The sequence below is a fragment of the Armigeres subalbatus genome, chromosome 2, assembly GCF_024139115.2.
Source record: "Armigeres subalbatus isolate Guangzhou_Male chromosome 2, GZ_Asu_2, whole genome shotgun sequence".
NCBI lineage: Eukaryota > Metazoa > Arthropoda > Insecta > Diptera > Culicidae > Armigeres > Armigeres subalbatus.
In genome coordinates, this window is record NC_085140.1 from 221,762,245 (window position 1) to 221,788,658 (window position 26,414).

At 40.5% G+C, this 26,414-nt stretch overlaps 1 protein-coding gene and 1 long non-coding RNA gene across 3 annotated transcripts in view; one reads left to right on the plus strand and one right to left on the minus strand.

Moving 5' to 3' along the window:
- Positions 1-1,775: 1,775 nt before the first annotated feature.
- The window catches only part of LOC134211711 (apoptosis-stimulating of p53 protein 2), a 35,264-nt gene continuing 10,625 nt past the window's right edge, over positions 1,776-26,414 (minus strand). Inside the window, exons 2-11 of one of the 2 annotated variants that reach the window (XM_062688863.1) lie at positions 19,422-19,467; positions 19,090-19,357; positions 18,335-18,549; positions 18,047-18,261; positions 4,466-4,915; positions 3,310-4,405; positions 2,562-2,644; positions 2,271-2,488; positions 2,008-2,210; positions 1,776-1,938 (exon numbers count right to left, since the gene is read on the minus strand). In XM_062688863.1, coding sequence (XP_062544847.1) covers positions 1,894-1,938; positions 2,008-2,210; positions 2,271-2,488; positions 2,562-2,644; positions 3,310-4,405; positions 4,466-4,915; positions 18,047-18,261; positions 18,335-18,549; positions 19,090-19,357; positions 19,422-19,451 — 2,823 coding nt within the window. In that variant the 5' untranslated portion in view covers positions 19,452-19,467 and the 3' untranslated portion in view covers positions 1,776-1,893. Of the gene's footprint in view, positions 1,939-2,007; positions 2,211-2,270; positions 2,489-2,561; positions 2,645-3,309; positions 4,916-18,046; positions 18,262-18,334; positions 18,550-19,089; positions 19,358-19,421; positions 19,468-26,414 lie in introns of both variants that reach the window. The other variant, XM_062688862.1, reaches the window with a different exon arrangement.
- On the plus strand, positions 11,231-12,388 carry LOC134211712 (uncharacterized). The gene is made up of 3 exons (XR_009979073.1): positions 11,231-11,370; positions 12,040-12,152; positions 12,228-12,388. It is a non-coding gene; the product is annotated as an uncharacterized LOC134211712 (long non-coding RNA).

The window sequence follows — 26,414 nt, forward strand, 5'->3', positions numbered from 1 at the left end:
ATCCAGAACTACCTCCAAATATATCTCCAAAAGTTTCTTCAGGAATTCAACTGAAAATTGCTTCAGTAATTCCTCAGGAATATCCTTCAGAAATTCATCAGGAAAATCCTTCAGGTATTCCTCCAGAAAAAAAAACCTCCAGAATTCATCCTGAAGTTTCTACAGGAATTCTTTCTTAAGTTCCTTCAAGAATTCCTCCGGAAGTTCCTTCCGAGCTTTTTCCGGAAGTTTCTTCAGTAAATCCTTTGGATGTTCCAACAGGAAATCCTCGGGAAATTTCTTCAGGAGACTTCCAGAAGTAATTGGAAGCTCCATCCAGAAGAAATTAGTATAAGTTATAAGAAGCTCCATCAGGAGTTTATCCGGAAGTTGATCTAGAAATATTACCGGAAGTTCCTCCAGAAAATTCCGTGGATGTTTCTTCAAGTATTCCACAGTATATTTTGAATCCCAATAGGGTATTCTTTTAAAAGAAATTTGGAAGAATTCCACGTGAAAATTCAGTTTGAAAATCCGGCACAGTACAAAATCCAGGGGAAACTCGTTATAAAAAAAATTAAAGAATTTTAAAGAATATTTTCTTGAATTCTGAATTATTGAATTTACAAACCTATTGGATTTTGAAATTTCTAGCTCATAATCATAATTTTAATATTGAAGACATTTGAAGACATTTTTAAACGACTGTGAAGACATATGAAAATATCATCTGGCATCCCTGCACGCGACACTTCTGGAAGTGATCCTATTACCTTTACGTATAGGGGTGATCGGGGCAATATGGGCCACCTAAGGAAATCGTTCCGAAAAGCGCTGAAAAGCTCAAAACAACATCGTTCAAATGTAGTTGACTTATACTAGAGAATGTTACCTTTCATATAACGTCGATGAATGCCGAAAAATGCATTTAGAAATTCTTGGAATGCACTTTTGAAAATGTATTGATTTCAATGTGTGTTCCCGACTATACGGGGCAATATGAGCCACCATTTGGGGCAGTATGGGCCACCCATCCAAAAAGTTTATTTAGGCGAAAAAAGTATCGTAATTTGGAAGAATATTATATTCCTACAACAGTTGTGAGTATTTCATTTGAAATAAAATCAAAAAGCCACACAACAGCGGATTGAACCGATTTTCCACTCTTTACCGTTTGAACAGCCACATTTCAAATGGTCAATAATCATTTTTTTCTGTTTCGATCGCAGTAATGCGCTGTTGTAATTTTTCCGTAATGAACATTACATATATGATAATATTCTTGTATTTGACTACTGAAATTTGAACTTTTTCGCATTTTAAGGCCTGATGTCTTGCTCTGTGCAGGTATGCCCATATTGCCCCATAGAGACTGGTTTTGGGAAAAAAAAGTTTTATGATAAATTCAGATTTGTATCAATACAAACATGTGTGCACAATATTCAATTTTAATATATCTTTTGATTGTGGTGTATTTTTGACCTGTATTTTAATCTGTTTTGTGTCAAAACCTTATTTATAAACTTCAAATCTTATAATAATTTTGCCTATGCAGCGAAAATGTACATTTTCAAGTGTATTTTCATGTTTGAATTGAATTTTAATGCGATTTTCACGTTGATGCATATGTGGAGCATCCTCTTAAAGATCATATAACATTTACATGATAAAACTTGTCAATAAGCTCAAAATCAGGGTGGCTCATATTGCCCCGTATGTTCATATTGCCCCTACTGCCCCTACTTTGTATACGAGAAAGGCAAAAAGGAGGAAGGGTTTTGAGGAAAAGACATTGATGAGCTACAAAATATTTATTTCTTCATATAAAGTGTATCTTTCAATAACTTGTTTTATGAATCTTTAAAATACATATTTTCACACCGATCTATGTTGATATTTGTATTCGAGCTCTTGCTATTCAACGTGATTATCGCTACATGGTGTAACGCGTGGATAAAACTAAAAAAAATAAAAATATTAGCACAGGCTTTTGACATTAAAATTCTTACTGTGAGTTCAATACTTTACCCCTAGTAAATTCCTGGGAATGTATCCTTCGCTTCCAATGCAATCCTTTGCCCACCACCACTCTCGCTCTGATTCATCTCCTTTACGTATAACGGTCAGCTTATCGTTTACCGAAAAACTCAATTCATCTGGTTGCTGGGCATCGTATGAAAATACTGCATAGACTTCACCGCTATTCAATATCCCAAGCTTCTCTTGAATGCCTGAAAAATATTGTATTTGTATATCTATTTATTCTGAACGAAGCTATACCATTTTCATACTATATAAATATTCTGAACACCCGTCGAATCCTTCCTCGTCCTCTTCGCATTTTTCTGCGGGAGTTTCGTGATCCGATAAGGTCGCTGCAAACAAACAAGCCCCTGATTCAACCAAGAACTTTACCATCGAGAGATTATTGCAACTGGCAGCACAGTGTAATGGGGTCCACCCATCGGAATCCTGTGCATTGACGTCACAACCGAAGTTTACTAGAAATCTGTAAGCATATAAAGGTATAACGTTATTCGCCAAATGATTAAAACAAGAACACAAGGACGATAAATACTTACTTTACAATTTCCACGTGACCAGCACAAATGGCATTGTGTAGTGCAGTAATACCTTCGTCGTTTGCGGCACTTGGATTGGGAACCTAAAACAAGATAAGTAAAAAATAAATAAATGCCGAACAGAAGAGCTCGGGGTTCTGCAAAGCCGTCTATTTGACTGACTTGTAATATTTTTTTTCAATGAATGAATGAGATACAGTGGGTGGTTTCCTACCCGCCGCTGCCGTATCCATGCGCTATCGTATATGTAAAAATAACCAGCATGAGTTAACCACCTGAAGTTTGTATGGCGAAAGACATCTAACGCGGGTTTTCTCAAAAGTAGAAACTTTTCTCGAAAAACTATTTGGTACCAGTCATGTAGGAAGGTGTCCGCTACTACGTCTACCAAATTTTTTTTATCGATTAAGGTGCTTATTTTCGAGATATTAAACATTAGATGCCTTTCGCCATACTGATTTCCGAAAGTTAACTCCTAGTGTGCCGCTGTAAGCAGGCTCAAAGCAGGCGTTTCATTATTGGCAGTGGCCGATTTTCTACCCGTCGCTGCCACATTCAGGCGCTATTATAGTAGGCCCTGTATGAACGTAGCAAAATTACATGATGATTTCTGTAAATATGGTTCCTGTAGTAGGTACTACCGGAATTTGCTAGCACATGACGTTGAATTCAAGCTCATCCATGTAATTTGAATAAAAGCTTATGACGTAATTTATTCACGATGTCTGTTGTTAATACAATTACATACCTGTAGTGCAGTCTTCTGCACAAGCTCCAGTTCACCTTCCAAACTAGCATCTAATAGCAAAGCCAATGGATCAAAACTAACGCGACGGGCAAGTTTTATTTTTCCGTCGTTGATGACAGATGATATAAAACTGCGTTTTCGTCGTGAAATTTCCTCTAGCTTTTTATCCGCTGATTGAGAGTCTTCTAAGCCTGCCCCGCTATTAGCATCGGCCGGATTATCAACATTCGAACGCTTAATGGCAGTACTGCGTTGGGTTTGATTGTTGTACTCCTGTAACTGCTGGGAACTTTTCTCCGCGTCTGTTATCAGCTGCGGTTCGGGCTCTTCCGTGGATTTACCGACATCTGGTAGCATGTATGAGGTGGAAGACTGCATTTCCATCATGCGATGCGTTCCTGTTTGCTGGACTTTATACGAGTTCAAGTTACTGGTGATGTGCTTCAACCTGGGTTGCTCCGAATGGGGTGATTTTTTAATTGTCAATGGTTTGGCCTTAATGGGTAGATTGTCTGAGGGATTTATGTTGTTTGATTTGGATGGAATGTTGGTGACCAAGGACATTTGCTCATTATTATTGCTAATGTTGTCTGTATTGGACTTTACCCCGATATCCATTTCGAGTGCATGAGTATTATTTTTGTTTGGTTTCGGTGGTAGAGCAGGTTTTAGCTTTTCACCACTATCCGCCGTTTGAGATATGTGTTGGTTTTGTATTTGAGGTGTCACCATATTTATTTTGATATCGGAGGATATATGCTTACCAGCCAGCATCGGCGATAAACCGCTATTAGGTTTCCGAGGTGGCACCACCAGATTTCCCGATGGAATGTTATGCAACAGGCCATAAGCATATCCTTTACTGTTTCCTTGCATTGTTTTTGATTTGATAAGTTGTTGATTCTGCTCATCATTTGATATGGATGAATTAGAAGACAATGTTACTGGAACAGCGACAGATTTGTTCAAAAAACTCAACGGTGTACTATGGACCGTTGCTGTAACTTGGGCTCGAGATGATAATCCATTCATATCTGACACTTTATCGCTATCGCAATCGTTGGTGTTGAAGGATTGCAAGTTCTCCATCGTGTCGCTGTTATTCGAACAAATGTTTCTACTATTGTCTACATTATGATCTTGATTATAACCGTACCTGTTGTTTAAAATAAGCTCGTCGTTTTGAACTTCACGTTCCATATATGTTGTTTTATTGTTATTAATTTGTTCACCAGAAGACTGAGAAACTTGCAAATTTGAGAATGAGGCATCATTGTCGTACTCTATCCCATTTTTAAGTACATACTCCTGTTTCTTCTGTCTTGCCAGTTTATTCTCGTCGCTTTCGGCAGCCATATTATGATCAGTTAAATTAGAATTGCTGGACACTTCTGCAGATAACTGACGGCCATGCTGAATTTTATGACTATTCGCCATATCCTGCATTATTTGATTAGTTGCAACCGAATTGTTGTTCAAGATGTTCATCTTATTGCCATTATTACCCAAAGCCACAGTTTTCTGTGGAATATGATTGAAAGGTTCAACGGCAACGATATTGCTCCTTGGGACCCTTTGCTGGGGATAAAAGCTTGATGACACCGACCTGAAATTCAAAAAATGAAATGTGCAAACATTATTATCTCGATTCACTTGAAGCCATTACAGCGAAATAAAACTATAGGTACCAATGAAAATAAATTGTTCCGTTCTGACTTTCTGCATTTTAGCCAAAATATAAATCGGAAAATACTAGGGTAGGACGGGGCAAGATGAGCACCCTACGGATAGTATCTAATATCTCCTTAGCAAGCATGCCTTTCTATGAGTTTGATTTCAGCTCTCGACAGAGCAACTGGTATTTGTTCTTTGCTAACCACGCGGTAGCTGTCTGTTTTTAGCAGTGCATTGTTCTCGTAAGCCAGTCGGTCGTTTTTACCGTTGCGATGTGTGAAATACAAAACACAATTGAATTCTTGGCTTGGCAGTGAGAAGCCAAATGTGAGCGCACTAATAATATTGTCCATTTCGTGAAGATGATGGACATGGATCGAAGCCAAATCGTTGCTGTTTACAGAATAGCACAGGAGAAGTCCGTGTTCATTAAGGCGAAGACCACATTATCAAGAAGACTGGCAACACAGTCTGAAATCGGGCGACACTGTTAGCAGCGCTGTCGGTGAGCCGAGGTAGTACTATGTTTGTTTGTGTGAGTGAGTTGACACTGTATAGACAGTTACACGTTCAATCAAAATATATGCAAACCACATTTAAATTATGCTTTAAAAAAAAACTCTCGAGTAGTACACTGAGATTAAACGTATTTCAATTTTATGAGATCAGCATAACTTTAAGCCGGAATTTGGTCTTGAATTGATGAAAGTGCCACACTCTTTGTTAATTTCTGTACGGACCTGTTGATTTCCTTCACATCTCGACTGCAGACTGTGTTCATGATATGATTTGAAACAATTTACACTTTAGATTTTTCTTATTTTTATTACTACCTTGCCTAAAAAGCCAAAAGTTCGAAAAGGTTATGCTATCCTAGACATAGTAGAAAATGAATCACCCACCTTGTGCGTGCTTCCAGCGGCACACTAGGAGTTAACTTTCTGAAATCAGTATGGCGAAAGGTATCTAAGGTTCAAAATAAAGCACCTTCAACAAAAAAATATGTGGTAGGCTTAGGCTGAGAACCATTCTACCGATTCGTTTAACTTTTAGTTAAAATTTGACAAGTAGAACTTTTTTTACGAAAAATGAGTCAGATTTCCATAAAAAAAAAAAGAGATGTCAATACAATTTCACTCTACCTCTGAATGATTTGAAACGGGCGTGTACATAACTAGTACCAAATAGTTTTACTTGAAAAGTTCCTAACTTTGAGATAACCCGCGTTAGATGTTTTTCCCCATGCTGGCTGTTTGCACATATACGTTAGCGTCTGGATGCTGGCAGCGGCGAGTAGGAAACCTGCCATTACCAACCAACCAATAATTTATTGAGAAAATTCAGATAATAGATAACAAAAATAGATGTTAACAAATATGTAGAAAGAACGGAAAATATTCAGAATGTTGGTTCACAAGCCGTGATTATGTTATTTCGGGGCAAGCCCGAATTTAGACAGATTAATAATTTTTCTTGGCAAAAAAATCATTTTATCGCTTTTCAGTTTTTGATGCTTCAAAGGTTCCAATACACTGCCAAAAATATCTATATAAGATATATGTGTCGCCGTTATATTGTAGGGTGCTGTCAATACGATACACCGCGCGGCTGTTGTAATGTTTCCAAAAGCGCATTTGCACAAAATTCCACGCAGCGTTTCCCATTCGAAAGGAACAACCGCACCCTAGGAAACGCCGCAATGTTATCTTCCCATAAGAATCGAGTATACGGGCAGCAAAAAGTACGGTGCGTCGTTTCCTCTGGGGAGCACCGCGTGTACTTTTGGGCAAATGCGTTAATAATTTTTGCAATAGCTCCACCCTAATATAATCGATATAGAACCACACATAAATAATTTCTAATTCGAGACCACACATGAAGTTTATTTGGATATATATTTTATTAGTGGTTTGCAAGGAGAATGGTTATGTGTGCGCTGATATACATCATAAGTTAAATCTATGGATTTTTGCCAATAAATATGTGTGGATTTTTAGTAGTGTAGGTTCAAATTCGTTTTTAATCACAACACTTTATTTTGTAGACAAACAGATAAAAACATAAATAAGACCTCAAAGAAATATGTTTAAAGCATATAAAACTAAGTAAACAACCTCAATTTTTAACTTACACCCAGATAGTTTTCTGACTCTCTTTCTCTCTTGATTGGTGTTAAGTACTAAGGAACTGCCCATGCGAGATGTTCATACAAATAATAATTCCGAATTTGTTCCTTGTGTTTTTTCTGAATTGCCACGAAAAACTCTTTTTGTTTCAAACTCAGTTTTACGAGAAATTTTTCTGCCTATACAAAACTGAGCTGATTTGTGATTCCGTGTGGTTTGTTTTGTGGGTTGACAGCTATATTCCATTGCAAATAATAAAGGTGCGGGGTTTATCGACGTTTGCTTGTACTGGTAGACCATCAGCAAAATAAACATTAAAGAGAAATTTTGTAATCCGCTGAACCAAGCGGCGAGGGTTCGTGGTGCTGGTTGACTAATAGCCAGAAGCTAGGCAATTATCTGAAGGGCATAATCGTGGATGGCCAATGTTAATTGATTGGTACAGGCGATTTGCGAAAATAGTTTGTATACACGCTTCATGACAAAATTTTTGGCATATTGCGAGAGAGATCGCAAGTATTGTTTCTGTCAATGTCGAAGCAATTTGTTGATAGTTAACTAACACTAGCAGACATCGACTTCCTCCGCACCTTTATTAGAACTCATTTACTTCAGCTAGCTAAGATCACTACCACACAGATAACAAGTTACCACTTCAACTCAGAAGAGGCTCTGCCGGCAATGAAGTTGACCGCTTGTACACGGTAAAAAATATACACGTCCATGCGAACTGTTCTGCATTTGAATATGCACTACTTTGTAATCCAATCAATATCAATAGCTGAGCTTGTCGCATTTAAAGACCATCACTTCCATTTGACGTGCACAATGTTTTGAATATAAAACATCAAAATAAAAAAAATAGAATTGCCTCAGCTCATATTTGAATAACATACCTTTGCTTGAAAGTCCTTCGTCTTACCATGACTCCATCTCACACTTCGAAATACCTCTTGAAATAAGCAGAACAGATGAAAGAACTGTCATCTATTTTTAGAACAGCACCAATATCGCTCCACTCTTGAATCAATAGCCTTGAACCTGTGAATTCAATAGCATATCACTTTCAATTCTAGTGGAGACATTATTGAAAGTGCTAATCATTTCAACAACCAGTGAGTAGCACTTTGATCAACAGTGTTGATGTTATGGAATTGTCTGCATTCAACACACTTGTGAAAGGTGTGACACCACTTCAAAATCAAAGGAATATCATTTTCGATAATAGTGATTTTAAAGTTCATTATTCAATAGATGGAACAGTTAAATTGAACTAGTTGATTTTTTACCGTGTATGGAAAAATGCCAGAGCTGCCAGTCTTCTTGATAAAGTGGTCTTCGATTAAGGTCAAATCGGAAGAAGCAATGCTGTATGCATTGACATCTAATTCGGACGCATTATTTTTCCATTATTCAAATGGAAAAGAAGCTGCTGTATGCATGTCCCCTGCGGGTAAAAACATCCAGTATGTGCGGGTGTACGTCTTACCATCCGAAGTTGCTGATCACGAACTTGCTACTGTGCTGGGGAAGTGTGGTAAAGTGAAGAATGTGGTGCGGGAAAACATTTCCAGCTGAGCTTTGCTTCAACGCGTACACAGGTGCACGTGGCGTGTACATGGACGTGAGGAAGGAAATCCCGTCATCCCTACATTTCTCGAATCGGAAGGGGAACATTCTTTATAGGGGAAACAAGAATAAATGATTTCTATGTAAGATGGACGTACACCATCTTAACTTATGCCCCAAGCGGAAAACCAGGGGCCTGTAGCATAATCGAAATTTTATTAATAATATTAGTATAGTCCCTTGTAACTTGTATTTTTCCGTTGCATAATGAATCTTCAAGTATGAATTTACAAGACTAATATTACAAGTAAACCGCACTAATAATATTAGTGGAATTTACAAGTAACTATTGCATAAAGAAAACACAAGTAGACATTATTAGTGTTAGCTTGTAGTTTCTTTTACAAGTATGAATAGTGTTGTAATTTAATTTACAAGTAGCTTTTATTTTATTATTCCAGCTGTGCAAAGTAGTTTTTATGCATCGTTTAATTGTTTTTAACGACTTAGCAGAGAAAAATATGATTATTCTAAGGGGTCGTACACATAATACGTAAGCACTTATGGGGGGAGGGGGGGTATGTCTATGAATGTCTATATTTTTTAGAATTTTTATTATGCTTTATTACCGTGATTTTTTCTATAATTTAGAGAAGTTCATCACTTATTTTGGAAAAAAGAAATCGCTTAAATTTCATAATTAGACTAAAAGTAATATCCAAACCTGCATAAGTTTCACAAGTCTCAGAGGGATTCGATTTATCATGGAGGATACGATCGCCTAACTAACAAATCACCTTAATTGAAACGTATGTCAATCCCAAAAACAACGTATAAAGTGACTCCAGTGTACATTGCATTGGCTTGGTTAAGAATGCCAATACCACGAAACCGGCTTAAACCGCGGAATCAATATATTTACAGAGATAATAATTCGTGTTCCACGCATATTCTATCCACAAATTTACAAACAAATGATAACAAATCGTTTACCTTCGCTTTGACAGTGAACTGTCGGATGAACTTTGACAGGACTTGTAATTTCAACCTAACTAATAATACAAGTACTAATATTATTAGTTAGCAAAACATTATTATGCGACGCAAATTACAAGTACTTGTAAGTACTTGTACTTACTGTACATTCAGTAAATTAATATATTCTCAATTTTGAGATGAATAAAGTCAACTTTGGGTAAACTAAACTCAGCTTTGGTTAATATGTTTACTAAGTGTTAGGAAACTCATTTTACTCAAAATTGGGCTATTGGTCCAAAGTACGGATTTGAGCTAAAACAACCCACTTTTGAGTAGTTTTGGGTTTCTGTGTATTGCATAATTGCTAATGATCTTTAGCCCTCCACCATTTGAATACTTGATGTCAGCACTTAAAGTACATCTACTATATCCAAAGTCATTTGAAAATTTTCATAGCTCTCAGTGTTATGCACTAAGCACAGTATGTTCTCGCTTAACTTTTCAAAGGTCCTAAGTAACATTTTTTCATGATTTAATCTGAATAATTCAATCAACGTATTTCATGTTAATCTGTTGATTGCAATACTCAAATTAAATCATGAAAAAATGTTACTTAGGACTTTTGAAAAGTTAAGTTGAGATTTCATTAAATGGTAATTCAAGCAATTAGAATAAAAGTTTCTTTCTCTGTTAAGTCGTTAAAAACAATTAAACGATGCATAATGACTTTGCACATCTAAAATAATAAAATAAAAGCTACTTGTAAATGTAAATTAAAAGTAAATAAAATTAAATAAAAATCTTCTATGCAGCGCGTTCCAATCCTTGGTAGTTGCCTACTTTTAAGGTATTATCAATTGTTGAACTGGGATGTATGAATGCCCAGCTGCTAGACAGTGGGATCGCTACTCCCTCACAGAGTGGAAGATGCTGCTAAAGCTGGGTAGTAGTGTCGGTGGGATAGTTCCTTCTCTTCTATATAGAGCGGAATAATTGGTTCAGTGTACTATATTTGATTCTACGAAGTAGCAGTAGTAGTTTCATTTACGTCCCGGATAAAAATTTACAGTAACTTGTATGACATAACCCATTGAAATACAATAGATTGTGTGGCAAACAATACAAACTATTGTATGCTTATTGTAAAATGTTCACGGTTGTAAAAGATCTTTATTGTACGTACATTAAAATCACAATATATTTAAATGTTTCCGATGTATTCTATTATATTTTATTGTTCGCTTATGTTTAGTATTGCTCATCCAAAAACTAAACAATTTTTAAAAGTATTCGGTTTGGATGATCTGGAAATCCGTCTAATGTTATTGAATTAATATAATTTTGGAATATTTCATGGATTTATTATATTGATGAAATAACAATTGAAAACAATAAAATTACAATAGCTTTGTTTGTTAAATAAATAAAAATGTTATATTTACCGGTTCTCAAGTATATATTTTCATATTGCAGGTCTTGTTGCAGGTCTAGAAATGTTCTGCAATAAAAATTTGATTTCAAAAAAATTAAAGGGAACAAAAACTTTTGCTTTTAATTTACTCGGAGAATGGCTGGATTCATTTGACCGTGTACAGTTTTGTTTATAATTGGTGAAGAGATGAAAATAATGAAACTGTATGGTGCAAAAAGTGTTTTTTTCATTGCAGTTTCTGCTGCTGGGAAAGCGGTAGATCACTATGGCTTCTGTACCGTGGTGAGTATCTAAAGTGTTGAAGCGCGTTAGAGCATCATTACTGGGCGCGAGTATTTTGATCACTCTCACTGTACTGTCATTTTAGATTAGTCACTCTTTTTCGCATCGGTCACTATTTTCGGTATTTTTATCATTTCGGTGGCTGCATTCCGTATCGGTGACGTTCGACGTTTGATAGTTCATCAAATAGTAGCGCTGTTATTTGGTCAATTTGGTCACCTGTCAGCTGCGCTACTGTTTTAGCAGCGCGTTTAGTAGCGACCGGTAAAGTATCAAGTAATGATACTGCGCTGACAAACGGCTTATATTGTGTATCCGGAATAAATTTATACCGCTTTTTATACCGAAGTTGGATTTTTCTCCAGATACAGGCAACTTTCCCACTTCGGAAGTAGTGCGCTGGATTCGCCTAAAGATGCGCTAAACAACGCATCAATTAGTTTGACAAATAAAACTTCGGAAGAAAGTTCGGTTCGGAAGTCCCGACTTCCGAATTCTAACTTGGTGCTACGCCGACAATACTCACCACCGGTAATCGTAATCTTATACTACAAAAGTTCAATGTACATAATGAACGCAGTGGTTCACCCGAACAAAAAATAAATGAAAATTTTATCATCATAGTACCTGATGACATGCCTGGTAACATGTATCCTTGTTCCTTTACAGAAATGAAGCTTATGATAAATAAAATACTGCTGCTTGCTGGTCACTGATTGAAGATCGTTCAGTGGCTACCATTGGCCAATCTCACCAAAGGGATATAATAAGAACTGATGCAGGTAATTTTTTCTTTTCTTCTCGACGTATTTTTTCTAATAAAACTGACATTCTTTTATAATTTACATTTTTTACAGGTTTATAGCTATTCGGAACAAAGTTAGTACACTTTTTAAACCGATGTTGGATTTTTCTCCAGATACAGGCAACCCACTTAACTTTGGAAGTAGTGCGCTGGATTCGTCTAAAGATATGCTAAATAAACTGAGGAAAATAAAATGATATGTAAAACAATTAATTGTATTGTATTTTTATTGTAATATTGGAGTATAATGTATTCTAAATCCTGTTGTATTCCTATTGTAAAACAATAGAAACAGTAATTGAAAACATTTAAAACACAATGTTTTCTATTGTTTTGTCGCTCGAAATCATCCCATTGAAGAACCGTAAAATCAATTGTTTTGCTCCGAATTTTGTATGGAAAATTTTAGATTTTTTTATTGTAAAGATACATAACAACCCCCCTTTTTAATTGTAAAAGTCCCATTTACCATTCATTTTATCGTGGAAAACCATTATTTCTCATGTGATTTTATTGTCAAAATTCCATTATATTCAATGGTAAAAATTATGTTTTAAATGGTGTTGTAACAATAAAATTTATGATATTTTAATGATATTTTTATCCAAGTGCCTTTAACATTTGATTTTACGTAGTTTACTTCGTGCGGTCATGTCTTGTATATAACCCCAAATTTTTCTTGCTTCCAAATTGATGATAAGGATGTTTTTCAGGTACAGAAAGGTAAGTAAATGTGATATGAACGTTTGGAATTGTGAAATCTGGTAGTCAAATGCTATCAGAATATGAAAATTGGTAGAATTTATAAGAAAATATTATGAGTGGTCGAACCAAAACAATAATATCCATGTTTGCTCAAACATTTAGCTGGTTGAAACAACTTGAAACGCACATTTAATTCAATAAAAAGTTTTCGTTCGCTTCAAATGCAACAATATGTTTGATCCAAACATATTTATTTTTGATGCCAGATCAAACTGAATTTATGTTTGGATTTACCTAGAATATGTTTGTTTTTAACGTAGTTTTTTCTGCGTGGAGGTGTTTGATCTCTGGTCCTGGCACAGACAACAAACACACATCCGGTGGACAGGCCTGTCCGTCCTCCAGACGGGCTCGGTCATGTAAGTAGCTCAGAAAAATCTCAACCACTGCGAGGCAGCGCTAGCACTGCTACAACAATGGATACACGAGAATAAGACTGATGTTACCTTGCTGTCCGACCCGTATCGCTACCTGCTAAACATAGCAATTGGTTTGCGGATAAGTCCGGAATAGTGACCATCTGGACTTGCGGGAGGTACCCCATCCAGGAGATAGTGTCATCTGGTTTTGTGATAGCAAAGGTAAACGGAGTTTACTTTTGCAGCTGCTACTGTCCTCCAAGCGTCAACGTTCAGAGGTCCGAATGGCGAGTCATGCATCGATGTGGCCTTCTGCAGCGCGGGATGGAGCCTGAATGGAGGGTTCACTGCTAGTGACCATCAGGAAATACGTTTTATGGTCAGCTATAGTATCAGCTGTCAGCTATGGTATAATACCCCCAACAGAATCACAAGATGAGTCAGTAAGGCTGATCTAGGATGGCGCACCTCGCAGTTTGACCAAGAACTTCTGGAAGAATCACTACGGTGGGAAAATCGGACTCTAGGCCTTAGTGGTGATGAGTTATCCGATGTCCTAACACGAGCATGTGATGTGACAATGCCCAGGAGGACTATGCCAACCGGCAACCGCAAACCGGTGCAGCTGATCTTCGCAGATGTTATCCAGGATCGTTGAAGGTTTGCTCCCGAAGCATGACCCATCGGACTTGCCCGCCACACCGTACGAGTCAGTGAACTTGGTACCGCTAGTGACTAACGATGAGCTTATCGCCGTTGCAAGAAAACTTAAGCTAAACAAGGCACCATGGCCGGATTGTATTCCTAACCTGGTCCATAAGCACGCGATTCTTGCCGCTCCAGATATGTTCAGGAGCTGCCTCGAACGTTGGCTGGACGAAGGAAACTTCCCAGATCGTTGGAAACGGCAGAAGTTGGTGCTATTGCCTAATTCTGCGAAATCTCCCGGCTAGTTTGAAATTAGAAGGCTTTGCGGATGATGTAATGCTAGAGGTGACAGGCGACACTCTCGACGAAGTTGAATTGAAAACTTCGTACGCAATTAGCAGAGTCGAAGAATGGCTCAACTCAAGGAGGTTGGCGTTAGCACATCACAAGCCTGAGGTTGTTGTGGTGGTTGTAGCAAGCGAGGATAACCGTAGGGACCGGCACAGTTAACTCCGTGAGGTCATTGAAGCATCTGGGCGTGATGATCGACAATAAGCTCAATTTCACGGGCCACGTCGATTATGTATGCCAAAGGGTTTCATTGGCAACGGATCGGCGGTGCAAAGTCAGGTGCGTAGTATTATATCTGGTGTAGCATTGTCTGTTATCCGATACGGCGTTCCAGAATGGTCCACAGCACTAGAGGCCGGGTGCAATGTTAAGAAATTAATCAGGGTACACCGGCTGATGTGTCTGCTGGTTGCAAGTGCATACCGCACCATATCTTATGAGGCGGTGTGCGTCATTGCTGGGATGATGCCGATAGACATACTTCTGGAGGAAGATGTGGAGTGCTTCACCGACAGGGACTCGGTGCAAGTGCGACGAGTCAAGAGAGCAGCTTCGTTGCTCAAATGACAAAGAGCATGGGACACTGCAGCCAAAGATCGTTGGACCCACAGACTGATTCCGGAGGTATTGAATTGGATTAGTAGGAAGCATGGGCAGCTCGACTTCCACTTATCACAGGTGTTGTCTGAACATGGCTTTAAACAGTTCCTGTATATGTTTGGGTTCGCAGATTCTTCGGAGTGCCCGGAATGTGTAGGTGAGATAGAATCGGCAGAGCGCATGCCCGCGATACGATATTGAACGCCATTCCAAGCTGCTTGTCAGAAGCATGGATACAACCCCGGACAACCTCGTTGAGAGAATGTGTCGGGAAGAGGTTATATCGAATGCGGTGAACAACAGATTATGTCGAAACTACAGCGCTGGTAGCGTCTTGAACAAAACCAGCAGCTGCAGTAGAGACTACTGTGATGCAGTGAACACCATGCTCACCCCGACAACAAAAACGTCGCGAGTGGGCTGCGGGAACCTCCTTATGTAGATATAGAGGTCATTGCGGTTCACGCGTGATGTTTGTTGTCGGGGTTCTCGTCTCCTACGCGAGTTTATGATACAGACCGATAGGTTACTATCATAGCTTGCGATCGATGGGTGATGAGGTTACCACCCTTGAAGTCGATGTTGCGTTAGACAGTCGAGTGCGTTAGCATAGGCGTGAGCGTTCTTAATAGTCCTTCCCTGATGTATTGCTTAATTGCGGGCCGCGGAATACGGACTGGCGAAAGGGTTTTGGTTTTAGTGGGTCGGGTGATCCCATCCCCACACTACCTGAGTTAACCTCCTCAGGTGTCTGTTTCCCGATTTCCGTTTACTCTTGCTCAAAAAACAATATTTTGTCAATAACTGCTGAGCACAACATCCGATCGGAATAATTTCCAATAGGGTTAAACTAGGCCGCAATCCGCGTCGGATGCAACCTGCGAGGAAATAGAATAATGCTAAGTACAAAAAGTTGTCTCACATTCTTTGTGAACATACACATATACACACACACTGCTAAAAAAGTTTACATGGGTCTTGGAGCCTTCTACCAAAAGATTTTTTTTTATTCCTTTAATTTATTTGTTAGGCACTCTGTGTTACTTAACCGCTACTGTGCCGAGATCTACTGTGGTATTCTGCTCTACAGAATCCACACAGAATCTATTTTTAGATTTCCATTACCATTATTGTTGTTGTTGCCAGTCCATCTCATCGTGAGTCCATTGTGTCCGTTTGTCCATGTCGTGCATTCAATGATCGTTGCATTGTTCGGTTGCCATTAATCCGGGTAACGTTGGAGGAATGCCTCCGAGAAGAACAAGTTGTCAGTCGTCATCAGGCAGCCATGACGGTAAGGCGCGTACCCCAAACGCCACCGTATGGGCTGCGGATCTGGCGACTGACGAGGGTTTGGTGGAGGGGCTGGGAATCGAACCCATGACCATTCGCTTGTAAGGCGAACGTGTAGCCAACTACGCTACGGGACCTCCTTGAACCAAAAGATTATGTTCGGAGTGATCCTACAGCCTTTCCGTAAACTTAAATACGAGCAAGGCAAAATAAACATAATAGGGGAATGACGGCTTTGGCAGGTTTTGTTCTATTATTGGCAGGGGTTTTTATGATTGATGACTGAATTTGGCCTAAATATACTTTTGCATATCAAAGTATATTGTGGCCAAATTTCATAAAGTTTGGTCGACAAAAACCCCCTGTTAATAATACACCCAGGTTTTTTTTTCGCGGTTGGAATTCATTAATTTCTCGGTTAATTTGAACTTTTACAGCTTTTCAAATACCCTCTGAATTTTCTTTGATTTTTTGTGAATTTTTGGTGGGGTTAACTCAATTGACCCTGAAGGTCTTAAACGACCAAAACCAAACCGTGTAAAAAAAACTGGGTGTAGAATAAAACCTGCCAAAGCCGTCTTTCCCCTATAATATTATTTTAAAAAAAATAGTTTCCGGGAAAGGCAGAACTAAATAAAATCACAGTTAGAAGTGCATTTAATATGAATATTCAGGGTCTATCTCAATTGGATAATTAAACAGTAATTAAACTTAAAAGTGACATTTCAATAATTATCAAATAACCCTGCTCGCAGAGCAAGATTACTTTTGACAGATATCGAATCATTTTCCATCGATGTCCTGTTGGAATTGCTGGGTAGCACCAGCCATTATTATAACGGGGTGATTTTTTAATTTTCGAACTGTCACTTTTAAGTTTAATTCTTCAAATGAGACAGACCCTTAGTATTTATAACTGACATTTTAGCGCCTTTGCTTCAATTTAATGATAAAAAAAAATATAAATCTACAAGGGATAGCCCTATGATTGACTGTACGAACTGTAGACGTAGCATACTAAACTAATATACTGCCCATAAATTCATAACAGTCCCACATAGATAGGAAATCAAGCAAACATGGGACTTTTATGAATTTATGGACAGTATAAGATTTGAGGAAATTTGAGGCCTCAATTAATAGGTCAGAATTATTCACTATCTAAATTTCTCTCGATTTTTTGTGGCTTTATTTTATCATTAGAGAGAAAATCAACATTTTACTGGAAAAATAGCAAATTTTTTAACTCTTTCAAATTTCTTTTAGGACAACCGATGAGTTTTACGATTTTATCAATTTATCCATTTATTTTTTATTCCGTAGACGAGCCAGCCTAGGGCTGAAAGTCTCCTTAATAAAGATAAAAAAATATTTTCCCACCTCCTTTGGGAATTCATATATGTTTCGGCCTAATATAACATGTAAATACCCAATACAAACTTTTAAATTAAAAAAAAAACAATGTGTCTCGGCGGGATTCCAACGCAGATGCTCTAGGTCCTCCAAATTATTCGGAAGTTGAGTATACCATAATGAAAAAATCTGTACACACATAGCACTATCTGTCCGATAATATGATCCTTGTAATAGTTCACATAAAGCTTCGCAAATTTTGTTCGATGCAAATGTCAAAACCCCCCTAACTTTTCAAAAGGACCTAAGTAACATTTTTTCATGAATAATTTGAATATCACAATCAACAAAACAACATGAAAGCTATTGATTGCAGTATTTAAATAAATTCATGAAAACAATGTGACTTAGGTCCTTTTGAAAAGTTAAGCGAGAAATATAGGATAGCGAAAGTAGCTTGAAACGTCGATTGCTATAATGAATTTGCTATAAAAAATCTTACCGGACATGGTTTGCAGAAACGTTATTAGCAAGTGTCATTTGCGTTGGTGAGCCTTGTTGATGCTGGGTCATGTTAGATGCCCTCTTTTTGTTAAGTCGACCCTGCAATTCCAAAATCCGTTGATCAACTGATTGAAGCTCGGCCTGGCGTTTCTGGAGAGCTTCCCGTTGCAAATGAAGCCGTGCATCTTGTTGTAAAGACAGTTGGTTTCGATACTTTAAAAAAAATAATACAATATTTTTATATTTAGTTTTTATTTTGCTGTGTGTTAGAAGCAATTATACTCACCATAAGCTCTCTTCTCAGCTTTTCTAATTCTATGGCCGCTGGCGAATTGTTCAACTGTGCATGACTCGGTAGACCAGTAAACAAGTTAAGTGTGCCCCTTCTATCGCGTCTAAGATCTTCAAGTTGTCTGGTTAAAGCTTCGACTTTGGCCACAGCTAGCGTCAGTTCTTTCTCCTTTTCACTGAATAGTGCCCTTATTGAATCCAAATCGTTACCTAATAACATTGAATAATATAAATCAGGATCACTGAATTCAATAATCTTTGATAATAAAAAGTAGTTAATATTAAGTGAACTGACATTTGTTTGACAAGTTTATTCTTGTATTTCTAGGATATTATGTGCGTATGTGCATAAAAGATTTATGCTTTATGAAATATTCGTTTATATGAATTTCTTTAAAAACATCCTGATTAATACACCTAGCGGTAATACTGCCTTTCTAGTGCACTACAAAAAATAGTCTTCTGGCCATAACTTTTGAGCACATAGACCGATCCAGCCCATTTTCAATAGGAAATAATAGGACAGGATGGCCAGTCGTGTAATTTGTTGCGCGCAAATCGGTTAAGGATGATCATTTAAAAATGTGTTAGATTTTTTGCGCACATACGAACATACGCAAATACAGCCGACCATAAAATCAGATTTTCAGGCTAGATCGATTGGCATTTAATATTATGGATCTCTTCAGGTCTCTCGTATTTGTAATGTATTCGCAATACTCAGTGTCAGAGAAGGGCAAAAATACTAACCGAGGGTAACATTGTACGTTTTCTGCAAATCCACTTGCCCCCGTAATGCTCGCAGTCTGCGCAGCTTTGATTCTTGTGCTTCTACACGTTCTCGAAGCCTGCGTAAGCGCTCTCCTTCTGCTGCGGCAACCGTTTCACATGCTTCTTGCGCTTTTAAGAAGCGTAGACGCTGCTCTCGAGCTGCTAGCAGTTGCTGTTGGGTGTCGATTTGCTGCTGTTGTCGTAGTGCCATTATTCGTAACTCGGAAGTGTTAAGCCTTACAGGCGCCTGTAGATGAGAATCGTTGGTCAATAGTCAAAATCTCAATTCGCCAAATGAAACAAATACTTACAACTTCCTCCAAACTATTCGGTTCCCTCATACCATGACGTAATAGACTGGAAAAATAGAAATAAGTTGATGTTAGTTGAGTAAATTATATGAGAAAAAATTATATTCAGCTATTGGACATCATCCGGGACAATGCCACTATAGCTGTGGAGGCACGCTTGCAGGCGTAATTGACGTGGCTACCAAAGGTGAGCTTATTGTCGATCATTACCCCCAAGAGTTTGATGGAGAGTTCTGAGGTGACCGTGCAGTTGCCTGCCCTTATCACCGCTTGTTGCTCCGACTTTCGGTTGTTAACAACAACCACATCAGTCTTGTGGTGAGCCAGTTCTAACTTCCTGGAACTCATCCACTCCTCCACAATTGCGATCAAGTGGGCTGCAGTCAACTCCACCTCTTCGATCGATTCGCCGTAGACATCCAGTGTAATATCGTCAGCGAAGCCGACGATTATCCCGCCCACCGGGAACTTCAACCTCACGACCCCGTCGTACATGACGTTCCATAACCCCGGACCCAGTATGGAACCTTGCGGAACCCCTGAGGTTATGTCAACGCACTTCCGACCTGCGCCTCCGTGTCGTATACCAGTATTCGATTCTGGAAGTAGCTTCCGAGAATCTTGTACAGGTACTCGGGAATTCCAAGACGCAGGAGCGCATCTGCAATAGCTGTCCAACTGGCACTATTGAAAGCATTCCTCACGTTGAGTCACTACTGCACAATAGCGAACTCCCTCCTCTTACGCTGGATAGCTATCTCCGCGGATTTGGTAACCGACAAGATAAAGGCGTCTACGGTCGACTTACCCTTTTGGAAGCCAAACTGGTTACTCGATAGACCATCCGCACTCTCCGTGCGTATCAACAACCTGTTGATGATGATCTTCTCGAGCACCTTCCCCGCCGTATCAAGCAGGCATATTGGTCTATATGCCGACGGATCCCCCAGTGATTTTCCCGCCTTTGGCAATAGGACCAAATTCTGCCTTTTCCATGCTTCAGGGAAGACTCCCTCGTCCAGGCATCTCTGCATGACAGATCTGAACATCTCGGGAGCCTCGGCAAAGGCCGCTTTGATGGCCAGGTTCAGAATACCATCCGGTCCTGGCGCCTTACCTACACTAAGGGACTGTGCAAGTTCCGCCACAGTTACTCTTCCCTCGTCGGCCACCCTGGCCCCTGGCAGCTCCACAAAGGGAGGCCAGGGACTTGGGTCGTGACGTGGGAAGAGCCCAGCGATGATCCTCTCCAGCATCTCTGGAGACCGCTCTGTAGAGGCCATCGCCCCACGTGACTTGGCCATTACCCTATAGGCGTCACCCCATGGATTCGCGTTGGCACTTTGACACAGGCCCTCGAAGCAGGCTTTTTTGCTTGATCTAATCTCAGTCTTCAGAGCGGCTCTAGCAGCCACGAATGCCACCCGTCGTTCAACACGCTCCTCTTCTATGCGTGCTCGCTGCATCCGCCTCCTTGCTCCGTAGGCAGGCGCGGCGCAGGTTCAGAATTGCTTGAGTCCACCAGTAAGCCGGTGGCCTCACATTCCCTAGCCGCTCAGACCGCCGAGAGTATTGTGCTCGCGGCGGAGCGCTATCGCTTCACCTCGTCGTCGAAGTACGATGTCTTCCACATACGAGGGCTAGGCCTCGCCCCTTCTTCCGTCCGCTGAATGCTGGTCGTATAGTCGATACTGTAGCGAACCGCCAGGTGGTCGCTGTGAGTGTAGCCATCATCTACCCTCCAGTTCGAACTACTCGTTTGGCCAGGGCTCCAGAACGTAACGTCGATAATCGACTCGGCCCCGTTCCAGCTGTAGGTACTTTTGGTACCGACATTGACCAAATCCACATCCAACAAGGCCAGTGATTCCAGCAGGATCGGTTTCCCCATTCCACGGCCCAAGCGTTGAAATTCCCGCTATCACCACCGGCCTACGCCCCATCAAGTTAGCCGTCAAACAATCTAGAATTCGACAGAACTGCTCGATCGACCATCGAGGAGGCGCATAGCAGCTGCAGAAGACCCCGTTGATTTTGGCAATGACGAAGCCCTCGTGAGTCGAAGACACCAACTCTTGGACTGGGTATTTCCCCGTTGTCCATATCGCCACAATTTTAGACCCATCGGTGACCCAATTACCGTTCCTGGCAGGTACCCGATAAGGACCTGCCATGATGGCGATATCTGTCCCCCATTCAGCAACTGTCTGACACAGCAGTTGCTGGGCTGCATCACAGTGGTTCAAGTTTAGCTGCGTTACCTGCACTGTGGTTTTGCAGCACGCTTAAACGCCGGGCACTTCGAACTCCCACTGGGGTGCTTGCTGTTCGCAGCTTTGCTGGAACAGATCAAAAAGTTGGGAGGGTTCGTGCAGCATTGTATGCCTTATGTCCTCCAATCCGCAGCGTCGACAGAGCTTGCTTCTGTCAGGGCCTTTGCGAGTCCCACTGCTTGTGCCCCGGTTCCAGGCACTTGAAGCAAACTTCGGATTGCTCATATATGCCCACAGGGCATACCGACCACTCCACCTTGACGCTCCCTAACTTGACTACCTGCGGTGGACGCCTCCACTTGTTCACACTGTCGCCGCAGTGCCGTGACGAGCTCTTCGACTTCGGTGATCTCGTCCAGGTCTTTAACCCTTAGATTCACCTCCGTCGTGGTGCCCTCACCTTGACCGTCTCGCCTAGGACTTCCTCCGGCAACTTCTTGTAGGCGGCGCGCCTTTTGCGAGACGCCCGCTTTAGCTCGAGGATCATCTCGCCCATCCGGTACGTCTTATTCGACGTACGTCGGCGCCTAGTTCACCGACCTTACGTCACTCCTCATCGCCCTCAAGGCGTCCGAGTACTTAGCCACGTCCCTTTTGATGACTAGGGCATCGCCCTGGAGCGATTGGCGCCTACCTAAACTTCTTGCTACCCTCATTCGCCTGGACCTTTCTTTTCGGCCCTTGACGTTTTCGGTTTCCTCTTGTTCTTGACCAAGGTCCAGGAGGCGTCATCCCTTCTATTTCCCTGGTCTGGTGCGGCTGAGCTCTCAGCCTGCCGTAACCTCACACCACCGTCTTTCCTGGGTGGACGGATCTTTCCAGTCCTTCCCCCAGTTTTAGAGGTACCTGGCCAGGGGTTCAGCTTCCCCACCCAGACAACCACACATCGCATAAGAATGTACGATTAAAATCGTTTACCGATTCAAATTTCATCAAAATCGCATTGTGGTGCGAAGCTCATCAGTTTATTCATAAACTTTCCCGCACAGTAGGCTATTTTTGCGAGTTTATTCCAGCTTCATATGTTGACATCGCATATTCCTGCAAACAAACTCAAACGAAATCGGATTATCTGTCAAACAGAGTTTGTTATCACAAACTACATCGCAATGTATAACGAACAAACTCGCATGAAAATCGTGCATATCGCATACACCTGCCGTTCAACGTCGGATAAGAAATGCACATATATCGCCTCCACTTTTGTACGCAAAAAGCGTTTTTGCGACTGGTGAGCGATGAAATTTGTGTGTATAGGCATCGCATAACAGAAAAACAATTCTATTATGCATGCATTCTGGTTATCTGGGCAGCCCCACTACCCCTTGTTCAGGGGTAGTAACCCTCCGCGTTTTGGAGCGGCCCCCAGGAGCTCATCCCTGGAGACTGTCTCCCCGGTTTTTGTGTCTGCTTCGTTGGAGCAGTCACCCCCGACGTGCCCGCGAATACTTGAGCCTCAGTCTGGGTAGACTTTGGCACCACCGTCTTCGCTGGCACGCCCTCAATCGATTCAACCTTGCCCAAATCCACGAATTCTTGGGCCTCAGTCTGGTAGACCTCGACTCCACAGATTTCACGGGTTCGCACTTGGTCGTCACTGAGCTGCCGACTATTACCTCTGGCCTCCTAGGCGGAGACCTGAACAACCCACCTCTTGCGAAGGGGTTGTCGCCTACACTACTACCACTAATGAATCGCCTGCTTTGAGCGTAATTACAGCGGCACACTAGGAGTTAACTTTTTGAAATTAATATGGCGAAAGGCATCTAAGGTTTGATTTCTCAAAATTAAGCACCTTTATCGAAAAAAATATTTGGTAGGCGTAGTAACGGACACCTGCCTAGGTGTAGCAGCGGCGGGTAGAAAATTAGCCACTGCCAATAATTCATTGAAGAATTGACTTGGTTTTCCATTTTGGTCCCACGAGTTGCTCGGGAAAAGAGGTCCACCACGCCAGAGCCCAGCATGACGCGGTAAGGGACAAGTTGGGGGCGCAGTTGTATGGAAAATCGCAAACTTCGTCCGATCAAGTGAGATCAAGGTTTTTCTTAATCGTTTTGGGACCCCAATCAACTGTGCAAAATATGGGCTCGATTGGTTGCGACCTCGCATGCCGCATCGCGTTTTAAATTTACATGGAGATTAGTATGGGAAAACGTACTTTTTTACATTTTTGCTATTAGCGGCTTCAATTTATCATCAATCACGTGACTCAATACGTTAGCATATAGTCTGAAAGATGCCGAAAGACTTTGCCGAAGAAGGTACATACCTGGAAGGTCTACTAAAACTCAAAGGTGCAGCCCAATCGGGTTGTACGCAAAGGTGACGTATGACTACGTAGCTATACGAAATGGAGGGTATTTTTCATCATAATTTGTGTAAATTTATTAGCATTGTGCAAACTGCTCGGAGGTCAACCGAATCAAGAAACTGAAGGTAGCTCCCAGTTGGATGAACCAGCCGTGGAAAAGGAACGACTCATCGGCCGCATCGCCACTGTAGGCATTCGTCTATCTTTCAGTGGATATCATCAGAATCCTAGAAGACATTATGCTCCACAAATGTCCGGACGAAAGGAAAAAATACGCAGAATCGTAGGTGGCGCGAAACAAAACACAAATATATTAATTTGCAACGTTCAACGACTTCCGCCCGCGATGGAAGCGTACATGCATCGTTTTCTATAGTGCTGGTGGCAACGTGAGCAGGACTTCAAGAATAATTACACACAGTCCTTTTCAGGACTTAAACTATTTATCTAAGAAGAGGTTTTGACCGCTAGGAAAATTGTTTTACCCAGACAAACAGACTGTTCGGCTGTTTAAACGACAATGACGATTTTGGAAAGATTTGTTGTTTTTAATAATGCGCCATTTGAAAAACTAAAGGCAGCTAAACGACACTTTTACCATAAAAGGTGGCGGTCTTCATCGAGATTTGGGCCGTCGTCGACGGAAAGTGAAATTTCTTCTGCCAAGATTCTTTGGTTTTGTTTTCGATATGGTCATTAGAAATGATATCGATTTTTTTCGGGTTACCATCGTTTTGCAGCGACAGACAGAAAGTTGTTCTTTGGTAGCACACAACCAAGGCGCACTTCGAGAGGAGATGATGCAATGAGTTTGTTCAAATGGATGGCGTCAGTAGCAGTCAAAATGGAATTTCCTCACAAGATTTTGATTATGTTTTGTTGTAGTTGAGGATTGAAAGCTCCATTATTTGAAAAAATATCGGTTCTTCACGGTACCATTATTTTACACAAAGGTGTGGCTTTAATCTGGGATGCCAGAATGTTCATCAAAGTCCAAAATTAATAGTTTGGCGTTAACAGAAGGTTTTTTCTTCGATAGCAGAAGAATGAAAAGCGCGCGTCGGTGAGTGACAACTGCAACAAATTTGTTCGAATCGAATAGAATCGCTTACAGCAACCGAACTATCGGGCTAAACGTGCCAATTCCAATTGAAACAGTCCATTTTGCAATCAACCCTTTCTGTTTAGAAGATGCTACGGTCCTATGAGAAGGACTCAATTATGTGTCCCCAAAAGCACGTTTCCAATAACTAACCTGCAACCCAATGTTATCGAAACGTTAGGTTAGAATTCCACTTCCATTGTGTTGTTATTGTTCAGCGACCACTCGATGAGTTTCCTTGCTAAGACGCCACTATACCATTTGAAGACAGAAGATTTTCAGCATCGCCACTGCATCGCACGGATCGAAACAGACGTCATTTTTGGTGAATCAACTCTTTTCTTCACATAAAATGCTGGTTTGTTGAGGTTTGAACAGCTGACCACTCAACGCAGACTCTCCACCACCAATTCGATGATTTTCCTTTGAAAATATTATCAGAGCGCCTTCGTGCTGCTGTGTTCGCTCCGCTGCGTCGGCTCTGCATGCGTAAACTCTTATTTAACCGCTCTCTGCGAAATTCCTATCAAAAATGGCTCGCGTTGCGCATAGAAAGCAATGCTTTCTTTGCATTCAATAAATTAAGTCGTTATCCCGCCCCTTTGTGGTCTGCTGGGTATAGGTGTAGCCAAATATAATGTGCACTCATAACGATTAATGAAGGGGCGGGGCTAATGAAAATACTTCATTAGATATAAGAAAAGCTGCCACTCTGTAAGGCAAAATTGACTATCGAAATATCATAATACAGCCTTTTTGGAAATTTGCTACAAGTTTTGAACTTGAAATCCTGAAAAGAAACTGCCTTATGAATAAGATTTTATGGCCAATAACTAATACAAAACACTAATATTTTCTTAAGGCGCACCTTTTATGAAATCCCAATGAAGTATATAATGAACGCTGTACGCTAGACATTAATCAATTCATATCCATACCTTTTATGAATTGCAAAAGTTGGTGTTTAGAGGCCATAATCATGCCTTATGAATTTTCGTAATTCCCAATGAAACATCTTAACGAATCTCATAATGCAGATTAATGCAAAAGATTTGTTAGTTCCGTTTTTCCTACATATTATTCGATTCATAATGCCCGCATTATGAGTTTCTAATCTCGAGCATATTACGGAAGAATTTTTCTCGAATAATGACCACATGCTTTAATGGCACGCAGAAAATAATTAAAATGTTTGATTCATTCAATGATTACGCATACATGTAATTTCCAAATCGTTTTTCGAAGTTTGTATTGAGGACATCGAGGGAGTATGAAAAACAAGTGGTGTCGGAACGCATTCTATA